Source organism: Oncorhynchus masou, chromosome 18 (assembly GCF_036934945.1).
Source record: "Oncorhynchus masou masou isolate Uvic2021 chromosome 18, UVic_Omas_1.1, whole genome shotgun sequence".
In the NCBI taxonomy this organism is placed as follows: Eukaryota; Metazoa; Chordata; class Actinopteri; order Salmoniformes; family Salmonidae; genus Oncorhynchus; species Oncorhynchus masou.
Genome location: NC_088229.1, coordinates 21717060 through 21728649, shown reverse-complemented (window position 1 = coordinate 21728649; position 11590 = coordinate 21717060). Strand labels below are relative to the sequence as shown.

At 39.6% G+C, this 11590-nt stretch overlaps 1 protein-coding gene across 1 annotated transcript; it reads left to right on the top strand.

Annotated features, from left to right (window-relative positions):
• The first annotated feature begins 212 nt into the window (after positions 1-212).
• Positions 213-10587, top strand: LOC135504210 (proteolipid protein 2-like). Its single transcript, XM_064922567.1, has 5 exons — positions 213-560; positions 6761-6916; positions 7243-7341; positions 7509-7605; positions 8663-10587. Exons 1-5 carry the CDS (start codon positions 465-467, stop codon positions 8674-8676), a joined length of 462 nt encoding a protein of 153 aa, XP_064778639.1. The 5' UTR covers positions 213-464; the 3' UTR covers positions 8677-10587.
• The last annotated feature ends 1003 nt before the right edge of the window (positions 10588-11590 follow it).

The window sequence follows — 11590 nt, the reverse complement described above, 5'->3', positions numbered from 1 at the left end:
GACGGTGTTGCCAAAGCAAAGAGAGGCTTGTCACACAGCAACTGCATAGGACATGTCTAATGCTTTCCATTAGTTTCTGCCCACTGAAATTGAGAAAACATATTGCTGATGGCTATAATGTTAATGAACGATAAATAACGTCCATAAATTAATCACAGCAACAGTTATAATCACAGCAACAGTTGGAGCAAACTGTCTTCCACCATCTAAATCTCTAGAGAAAAGTTCAAGCCAACGCCCCGTTTGCCCGTCTTTACTCCCTCCTTCCAATTTTGTTCTCTCGTCCAGGAAGTTGCCATTACTCACCCATTCGAATGAGTTCCAAGTTGGAGAGAAGAAAAAACCAGAAGTTAGGAGGCAACAGCAGTCCGCTTTTTCCTTACTGAATGTAACTTGTGTCTTCGTTGAGTCCTGCAATATTCAGCCGTTATACTTAACTGGTAAATTATACATTTCATTTCGTTATGGCTGATACAGAGGCCAGTGTCGCTGCGGGCTGCCTGGAGAAACTGAAGGGCTACGTGAAGACCCGAAAAGGAACTATTCTTGCTGCAGAAATAGTACGTTTGTTTCGATTTACTCTTAAAGCCTTATACACAAGGAGTAGACTACTGCTACAACCTAAAGGTACTGCTATTTAGGAGTTTCCAAACTATGAATGAAAGCTCTGTTGTAGAAATGTTATATAATTCCCTAGAATATATCCTTGTTATGACATACTACTTTAGGTTTGCATTCATAACCTTAGCATAGGCCTCTATTAAGCAATAAGTAAACCTACTACTTTACAAAAATGTATCTTAGATCATAACTGAATAGGCTATGTGGGTGTAGTTCATGTACCTACAGCTGTTTTTGCAATACAGATCTGTGAGTATTTCCATGATGGTATTCCAATGATTTGATCATGGCATGATAATGAATGGGGCCATTTTAAAATCGTGGACACAGTTATCTGGACTTAAAGGAACTGGACCTAGAATGAGAACCATGTGCTCTCGGAGGTAGGGGACAGGCCAAGGGCTGGGTTTGTAGGCCAAGGGTTAAGAGCTTCCACCTGTCACTTCTAATGTGGTGTTGTGCGTGAATCTCCCTCATTTGGCACGCAACATTCAAATGCTGACAGTTTAGATTGAAAATCAGAGTGTACATAGGATCACATACTACAGGATATCCATGAGAGTTATGATTATGTGTGACAATTAGTCATGGAAGGATGACAGACCTCTCCCTAAGATTGATAAGGTGTGCCGAATAAATTTTACACATTTACTACCTAGCTTGTAAATGTGTAAAGCTCCTTCTCTTTGATGTTGTGCTCATTAATGTTCTGTTATATAGCAAGTTTATTATAGTAAACTGAAATTAAAATGCAAACTAATCTTCTTTTTTTAAACTGAAATAAAATAATTAACAAACCCATCTAAAAAACTAAAACCATACTGAAATTATTATCTTTGACCCCAAAACAAACAAAAATAAAATTACCATCATAAATTATGTTCAGATAAAAGATCTAAACTGTAATGGGATTTTCAATGGGAGTTTCAAGCTTTAGGGGAGGTTTCATGCTACTGAATGTGGCTGTTAAAAATGTGGTCAGGAGATGACATTGTTTCAAATAGGCCTAATTTATGCATCACTATCACAAACTAACAGGGGGAAAAATGTAGCTAACTTGATTCTTACATTCTTACATTAATGGCAGTTGGCAACCAACTTTACAGCATTTCTACAACTGACCGGAATGGACCTAAGGTCATCTTTCAATCCCCCACGTGGGTATATGCTTCTAAAAACCCGATGGAAGAGGATGGATTGCAGCACGTTGAGCGTCACAAATAGAACCAATTTCTATTTTAGCGACCTGGCCATGCATGAGCTCGCTGACACGCGCGAGCAGTGTGCTGCAATAATTGAATAACATGTATGTGTACATTTATTTTGCAGTGCTTGCGCACGCGACTTGTCCGGTCTGTTTTAGCATGCAACTGTGGCCAAATTCAAGTAAAGGTTTATTTAATCATCTTTCAGCAAACTGTAGCCTATGTCCAGTCATATATGGACATTTAAAATCCAGCACACACAAGAGCCCATCAAATATAGAACAAACACAACTGTTGAGTACAACCAGAGAGAGACAAAGTGGGTACATGGTTTGATGGAAAGAGGAATACACTGCAGATGACATCCAACATTATGCACAGACCAATCAAACTATTTTTTTTTCAACATTATGCTAAACCTATCTGGATTGAGTTAACCAGGATGTATGTAAAGACACTCCAGGAATAGACATGAATAACTTCAAGCAGGCCAAGTGTTTTTGTACACAGTAGACCCCTTTTAATGTGCTCTACATCCATGAGATGTATTGTAGGGTAGTAAAGTGTCCTTTGGGGGCTTTGTTACCCATGCCTAAGTGCATTGAAGAGGGCCATCCCACTACTCTGGTGGAGTTGTTGCATGCATACTGATTGCCTATCTTGTTGCTCAGTGTTGTCATTGCCCTAAGAAGTCAGCACTGGTGAATCTCTCCTTTTGTAAAGATACGCACTATTGGGTATGATAGGTGTTCTGTTCTAAAGGGGGTGGTAACTCACAGACTGAGCTTTCTCATAAAATGGAACAGAATATAATTCTAGCGAGTTCTAGAATTTTAAGAGTTTCTTTCCAAAACCCTATATCCACCAATTTTTCACATTTGTGTTTTTTCATCAGAAATGATTGCTTATGGGTGCATTCATGTGTGTGTAAAATATTACTGTTCTCAGATTTTTAATTCAAGGATTTTAGATATCCATTAAAATGGGTTTTCCTGCAAAAACTATATATCCATTGTTTAGCTGGAATTGAATATTTGTATCCTGACTGTTATGTGTTTGTCTCACCTATCGATCTTAAAATGAATGGACTAACTATATGTCACTATTTTACATACAGATCTCATATTACTGTATTAATTAATTTAAAAAAGTTACATTTGTGACATCAATACGAAACTATCATTTGTACAGTTCTTCATTAAAAATGTTATTTGTTATTTGACTGTGTAAAACCTAGCAGTGCTACTTATTTCTTTGAGTGAGGTGGATATATAGCGGTTTGCAGCAAAACATGATTTGTCTCTCTGAAATGAAACCATCAAGTGATAGATTTGAACCAAATACATTTCTGTCTTTGAACAACCGCATTCCATGATTAGTTGGGGAAAAAACACACCAGTCTCTTTCATAAGTTATTTAAACAATCAAAGATAATTTACCTTTTCTGAAAATAGAAATATTATATATACAAAAGTTTGTTCACCCCTTTAAATTAGTGGATTCTGCTATTCCAGCCACACCAGTTGTTGACAGGTGTGTAAAATTGAGCACATGGCCATGTAATCTCCATAGACAAACATTGGTGGTAGAATGGCCTTACTGAAGAGCTCAGTGACTTTCAACACGGCACAATCATAGGATGCCACCTTTTCAACAAGTCCGTTAATAAATGTCTTCCCTGCTCGAGCTGTCCCGGTCAACTGAAAGTGCTGTTATTGTCAAGTGCACACGTCTAGTGCTGAAGTACATAGCGTGTACAAATCTTCTGTCCTCGTTTGCAACACTCACTACCGAGTTCCAATCTGCCTCTGGAAGCAACGTCAGCACAAGAACTGTTAAGAACTGTTCGTTGGGAGCTTCATGAAATGTGTTTCCATGGCCGAGCATCCGCACACAAGCCTAAGATCACCATGCTCAATGCCAAGCGTCGGCTGGAGTGGTGTAAAGCTCAATGCCATTGGACTCTAGAACAGTAGAAACGCGTTGTCTGGAGTGATGAACCACGCTTCACAATTTGGTAGTCAGACGGACGATTCTGGGTTTGACAGATGAACACTTTTGGGATGAATTGGAATGCCGACTGCGAGCCAGGCCTAATCACCCAACATCAGTACCCGACCTCACTACTGCTCTTGTGGCTGAATAAGTCCCCGCAGCAATGTTCCAACATCTAGTGGAAAGCCTTCCCAGAAGAGTGGAGGCTGTAATAACAGCAAAGGGGGACCAACTCCATATTAATGCCCATGATTTGGGTATGAGATATTAGACGAGCAGGTGTCCACATACTTTCGGTCATGTAGTGTATGTGTAGAGTTTATTTTAGCAAGGGGGTTCCTAGAGTCAGATCCCAGAGGTCAGTGTTTCACCACACATTAAGAGTCAGTGCTTTGCAGAGGTAATGGAAATTCCAGAGATGTGTGAGGTTACTGCATCCTGGGATAAAGAATGCAGGAACGCCTTATATTGCAACTCTCTTTGACCTGGCTTGGCATTCAAGGACAGTTTCACACCTTGCTGGAGACACAGGTCAGGTGGATGACCCCCCTTGTGGAGCATCACAACAGCCCGGGAGAAAGTATGAAAGTCACAGGACGAGAGATGGTAGGTGTCTCAGACAGTTTACATACTGTAGTTGATACAGAGCAAAGAATACTCCAGCAGGAAGAGGAGGATCATGTGATGTGAGATACACAGGAAGACAACTCTTGACATCATTAATCAGTTGGGAAATACTCATTTCCTCACCCAATGTTTCATAGTAACCCCATGTACTGTAATTGATTGACACTGACACTAAGGTACATGGCTTCTGAACTTAAATGGGCCTATGGAAGCCATATTCCAAAAGGGTGATTCCATGCCAGCATAGCCCCAAAAATATCTTTGGTATCTCAGATTGTTCTGCCAATTCTCACATAGAAACTTAATTGAAGAATGTTTGATATGCTTTTTACCTTTTGTAGCGCAAACAATTAATTGGTTCATTGGTTTTGAACTTGCTTCTGTGAAAGCTAGCTAATGTCAAAGTGAAACATAGTCAGTGTGACTCTCCCTGGATGATGAGCAATCGTTTCATGTAAGCTGAGTGATGTAGGCATTGCAGTTGCTTGTTCTGTTCCTATTACTGTGCTTAGAAATGGTATTTTGCCTCTCATCCCGATACTATTCAGAGAAGCTAGTTCCATTGAAACATCAGTTGAGCTTTTCCTGGCATTTCTTTGTGTGTGAGATTGTGTGTATAGTTACATCTCTCTGTGTTGTTGGTTGCCACTCTGTTCCTGTTTTTAGATTGTCAATGATTACAGTCAATATATTAACAAAATATTGGTCATTTCCCATAGTCAGCGTATGGAGGACTGAACAGATTCCATCTGGGTCTTCAGTCTGGTCAGAAATGGAGCAGTTTTTCCTGTGGTGTAACAGTGAGATGTCAACATCGCAGGCCCTTTTTTTGTTGTGAAGGGCTTTTGGATAGTGGGTGTTTCTCCATGTGACGGCCTCTCCATGTGACGGTTTCCATTAGAGCAGTTGGCTGAGGCCGGAATAGAATAGAGCCTCATTGTGTAGGCCCCTGCCCCGGCCACCCCACAAGTGCACAGAGGCAGCTCGTGCCAGTCTCTGGAACACACAAAGTACTGATGTGTGGGGGGGGGGGGGCAGCTTATTGCATCATCTGTAGGCTACTACCACACTTTTTGCCCTAACTTGGTTTACTGTTCTGTGGCAGTAAGCAAGTTCATATATAGCCAATATAATTATTTTATCCCTCAAATCAAAGAAAAAGGGTAGCAAAGTAGGACAATCTCCAATATCTTCCCTGAACATCTAAGTCAGTAACATCTTTGTCATCCTCACAAAGGCTTTGTGATGTCAAGTTGCACCATGAAATGTGACCATTCTTTCAAAACCTGCCTGTGGTTGTATTTAAATATATCTACCCACCCAGAATCATAGCTCAACAGCAGCAACAATAGAGAGATTCAGTAAGGGCTGGTGTTGCTGCTACACTGTGGGCTGTCCAAGTTTATGTACTCTCCACACTGACCCTATTTCCCTGGAATGGACTGAAGGGAATGCCAGCTGATTTTTTTTATTTTTTTTCTGATGGAAAAATGCATTCTTGACTTGGTACAGACCCCTCTGTAGATACAATTAAAGCAATATGTTAAAGAAAGACATGTAAATGCTTCAGATAAAAAAGATCAATCCCAGCACTGGGAATCTTACTCGGTGTGATATCGGCTTCTAAACTGATTGGCTATGTTAGCTACTATGTTTTTTGTTGCATGTGTTTTGTGACAGCCTCGGTTGTTTGTGTACTTTGTTGTATCACCACAGGGTCTTTAACCCCGTATAGACTGTGTTTATTATGTCCTGTTTGATGTGGGAGATGCTAGTGTTTGTGTGTGACATGGCAGTGATGGTGTCTGTCCATTTGACATTGCTGCCCCCTGGTCTCACTCAGCCTGGGTCTTGGAGTAGAAGACTATCGTGGATAAAATATGGTCTTAAGTCAACTGTCATCTTCATGTGGTGGAAATGACTCAGATGACTGTTCCTATCACTGCTGATCTGCTGTCTGGGATGAGTTTTAATCACGTCATTCAACCTGAACTGCTAATTCAAAGGGAAGGGAGGAATCTGGAGCCAAATTGTTAGTTTGTTGTAAACTACAGCGAGACGTTCCCCAAGGATTCTGGGATACGTAGCAGTAATTTCCTAAAAAGGAAATGTTATGAATAACATCCCAAATTCAAGCAATTCGGCTACAGATTAATTGAGCATAAAAGCAATTTTTGCCCTACAGATTTGGCATTTTCTAAGTACCTTTATAAACATATTACACTGAATATTTTCATGCAGGCTTTTTCTCTCTCTCCTCTTTCTCTCACTCTACCTTTCCCCCAAATTAATTGTCTGTCATTTTCTTTCAGCTCATCAGTTTTATTATCCTAATCTGCTATGCTGCATCATTGTATGGAGGTTATTCTGCAGTGGCCATCTGTGAGATGGTGTTCGCCATCATCTTCTTTGTCGTCTTCATGATGGAAATGGACAAGTCCATCCAGGTGGTCAACTGGGTCTGGAGTGTGAGTACAGTATATATGTTTACACAGACACACACCTAGACACACACACACAAACAAACACACATGCACGCACGCACACATACACACACCTAGACACACATACTTAGAGACACACACACACACACACAGCTAGACACACATACCTAGAGTCACACACACACACACCTAGACACACATACCTAGAGAGACACACACACAGAGAAAGAGAAGCACACAGAAGCACATACACAAATTATAGATACATTCATAAAAACAGACAGTAACACAAGGACTTTCCAAGTGCCATTAGAAGTACAATCATTCACTAATGTTGGTCTCTTCCTCAGGATCTTATCCGTGCTGCTATTGGTGCAGCCCTGTACCTTATCACCTCTCTGATCTGTGTGATTGGTGGAGCCGGGGACGGCGCCCGTATTGCAGGAGGGGTGAGTCAAATGTCTAACCACCCTGAGATTTTTTTAATAGAAACAAACTAGAGCATCTCAAATTGCCTACTTCTTCAGCTCTCCAATACTTCAGACCAATTAATCACTGAAAAGTAGAACTTGGTGCTTAGAATATGTTTATATTAACAGTTATTCCATTCCCTTAGGTGTTTGGCCTGCTGGCTGGGATCCTGTTTGCCTATGATGCTTACACCATCTTTCTGGTCATCAAGAGCACCAGGCAGCACACAGCAGCGCCCACTGGTGGGTGATTTAGATAAGGTTGCAGCTTTGGTATGAACTGGGTCGTTCCACCAATTCGGTGCCTTGTGCTCTTTATGACAGAATGTTAAAATTACCATGTTCAACTTCATAAAAAAACACATTTTCTCATCGCAAAAGGTTAAATAAATAAAAATTACTATAGTAAGTGCCAAATAAAGTAACAGGGGAGATAGTAACAAGGTTCACGATTTCATCTTAAATCAGCCATAAATCCCCTTTTGACAGGGGAAATGGAAGCTTGTTGTGTGAAACAGAGATGAGCAATGCAAGCTTCACAAAAAAAATGTCCTCTCGATATGGGTAACAGGGTGGAAGTGTTTTTATTTATTTTACCTTTTATTTAACAAGGCAAGTCCGTTATGAACAAATTCTTATTTTCAATGACGGCCTAGGAACAGTGGGTTAACTGCCTTGTTCAGGGGCAGAATGACAGATTTGTACCTTGTCAGCTCAGGGATTTGAACTTGCAACCTTTCAGTTACTAGCCAAACGCTCTAACCACTAGGCCACCCTATTTTGTACTTGACCTGCTCAGTTTTCCACCACAAAACACCAGAAAATGGACAAAAAGATTAGAGTTAAGTTCACGTAACAGGGTTGACCTTAATATGAGGGACAGATGTAAGTGAATCACTAATCACATTAAATAAATAAATAATAATCTTCAGAAATGACTTTGTCAAAGCAACAAAATAACTAGGGCTTTACAATGATGGTGGAAATGTTGGGGTTAAGTAGATTAAAATCTTCCTAGAAGTCACAGAGGGCGCCAATCTGAACCACATTGCTGAATTTTGGCACTTTAGCACGTCTTTATTCATATCGAAAATCTGATTTATTGAAATCTCCATGTGGTCTATATTAAAGGGCACATAATTGAATCTAACGGGCATTTAAAATGCAATATTGGTGCACAATTTTTACCTAAAATATCAAAGGGACTCAAGTCACTCATTTCGTGGAACGACCCAACTACAGTTTTGACAGACATTTTCTCACCTAATTTCATTTGTTCTATTCTCTGCTTTGTTTACAGACGACAGAGTTTAAGCACTCAAAGCTATACCCCCCAAAAAAGAAAAAGGAAGTTTGTGCAGGAGGAGTCGAAAATGAAGAGAGAAAGAAGTGCAGCAGATTGGAAGGAATTTGATGCTCAAATGAAGAGATTAATAGCAGCAATTAACCAATGTTAGGGTCAGAAGAGAGAAACATCTGCAGTACATCTATAGCTGACCCAGAGGAGAATGTTACTGCATTTTGAACATGCAGATCTCAATAATTATGTCAATTCCAGGAGGGATTCCCTTGACAAAGGGTTATTCCAGTCTCGGTGTACAATTCTACCATCTACCGAAAAGGGAAAGATGTAAAAATTATGCAGCATAAGGAGGTGAAAAGCTTTGGTCAGTTTTCATACCTTTGTTTTCTGATCTAATTAATTAATGTGTCAAAAGATGTCTGTTTGTATTACATCCACTAATAAAGGTTTGGTTTATTAGTAATGAGATTGTAGCATTACATCCATAGAGGTTCCCAGATTAATAAAACATTAAAATGTAACATCAGCTGTTTACCTTTGCAGTTTTAGTACAAATTACTTCAAATGGCATTCTATCTTTCTGCGTCATCAACATTTCACCTCAGTGGCAAAGCCCTCTCAATATTCGCGCTGTAATATATTATAATTGTGCTGGTCAAATTTAGCCGCCACTTAGTCAATGTTCTCCTTGTGACCAGTGATATCGCTACCTACACTGAGTGTACAAAACATTAGCAACACCTTCATACTATTGAGTTGCACCCCAATTTGCCCTCAGAACAGCCTCAATTTTTCGGAGCATGGACTCTACAAGATGTCGAAAGCATTCCACAGGGATGCTGGCCCCATGTTGACTCCAATGCTTCCCACAGTTGTGTCAAGTTGGCTGGATGTCCTTGGGTGGTGGACCGTTCTTGATACACACGGGAAACTGTTGAACATGAAAAACCCAGCAGCGTTGCAGTTCTTGACACACTCAAACCGGTGGGCCTGGCATCTACTACCATACTCTGTTCAAAGGCACTTAAATATTTTGTCTTGCCCATTCACCCTCTGAATGGCTCACACACAATCCATGTCTCAATTGTCTCGAGGCTTAAAAATCCTTATTTAAACTGTTTTTCACCTAGATTCACCTGGTCAGTCTGTCATGGAAAGAGGAGGAGTTCGTAATGTTTTGTACACTCAGTGCATAGTGCTATTTGTACAGTAATGCATACTATCAATAGAGCTCTACATCTCTCTCACACAGTACCTTTAATACGCCATTTGTTGTAGCCTACCTGGAAACATTTGTAGTGCCTTCATTTTATGGGTTGTTATTTTGCCTCTTCTCAACTAGCACTGTTACTGACCACCATTCATTCTGCCCCCATAGTAAGGTTAGATGTTCCTTTGCCACCAAAGAACTTCTCGTTAGTAGGTTACTCTTGCCATAGGAAACACACATGTTTTCATCATCCTGGTTTTCACAAATCTAACTCAGGTTGTGTGTTTCTTACCTGTATTTGTGTGTTTTTTTAACCAATGGTAAAAAATATATTTGAATGCCATTTTGTGTTGTACAAGAGAAATGTTACCTCAGTAAGTGCACCGTTGTTAAGGGATATAGACAGTGTATGCGGCTATAGTAAACTCTTTAGAAAATTGTTTATTTAGAATTAGCAGTTAAAATAATCTTCTCTGCTAATTAATTTATCAATTTTGTGGTTGACATTTCAGGATCCATTTTATGTTAGAATTTTAATATGCTTTAGTAAATGCTACCTTGCCGCCAAAATATAAAATTAATGTTTCAAGGTATAATTTGGTTTTATTTCTAACAGGATTTTTTATTTCTTGTTTCATCCTTTTTGTGTGTTTGAAACACTGAGGCATTCACAATGCTTTGCACAATAAAAGCCATTTGTTTCTCTAAATAATTATGAACCTTTCTAATAACTGCTATTACAAATTATATAATCACATTGTTGTTATATACATAGTACTTACTAGCCTGACGACTCACACTAAATTATTCTGCTTCTCTGTCATTTGCTACATACCTCCGTTGGTGTGGAGTAGCGTTTGGCTTGGAGTAGCGTTTGGCCAGAGCAATGATTCTGGTTAGCCAGGCTAACAACTGTGTATACTGGTTTGTGGCATGTACAAGGACCTGAGGGCTGTCTCTCAAGCTACCACAAGATGGAAGCAGCTGCCCTTTCAACATGACCAGGGTTCATTCTGTACTTTATTTTCTTCACAAATGGGCCCAATAATCGCAATAAAATGGAATGCTGCAAAATACTATCAACAATTACTAATTATTTAAATTTTGACTTGACCTAAATAACATATTTAGTATGATTTTCAGGAAACTAAACTAAACGCATGCCCTTTTTCACTGTCTTTGGTTGATCCTCTTCAGTAAACCCCATGAGCCTTTGTAGGCCTTTTGTTAAACCATAAACAAATATATATCTGGTTCTCCTTTTACTTTCCCCAAATTCTCCAACAACCCTTCAGCTGATCCAACAAGTACCCGCACTGTGCTGGTAGTTATACTGGCTTAAACCTCTTTGAACATTTGCATGCTGGCCAATATAATCGTTTTTTTTGTGCAACTTATCAGCTATTCCTTCCTTAAAACAAAAATGTTTGCTCATTGGCGTCAAAAAATGTCATTCATGTTGGACCATTACTTGGAAAAAACACTTCAACAGACATTTTAAATTACATTAGAATAAAGCCCACCATTAATAGCTAGTCTCATCATAGTGAGAAAATATGCTAGAAATATGTGTCACAAGCTGGCAAAGTCTTAATCTGGGAAAATTCATGTTGGAATGGGGCCCCTACAGGAACTCCATATGTGCATAGTTGGCTCAAGTAAAAATATACTGTATATAGGCCTAACATTAACTCCTGTGAATAGTCAATTTTCCA

Excerpts from the sequence above, each read along its gene's own strand:
- LOC135504210 (XM_064922567.1), top strand. The coding sequence starts at position 465 with ATGGCTGATACAGAGGCCAGTGTCGCTGCGGGCTGCCTGGAGAAACTG. Across the intron at positions 6,917-7,242 it reads TGGTCAACTGGGTCTGGAGT|GATCTTATCCGTGCTGCTAT; the intron begins GTGAGTACAGTA and ends TCTCTTCCTCAG. Across the intron at positions 7,342-7,508 it reads GCGCCCGTATTGCAGGAGGG|GTGTTTGGCCTGCTGGCTGG; the intron begins GTGAGTCAAATG and ends CCATTCCCTTAG.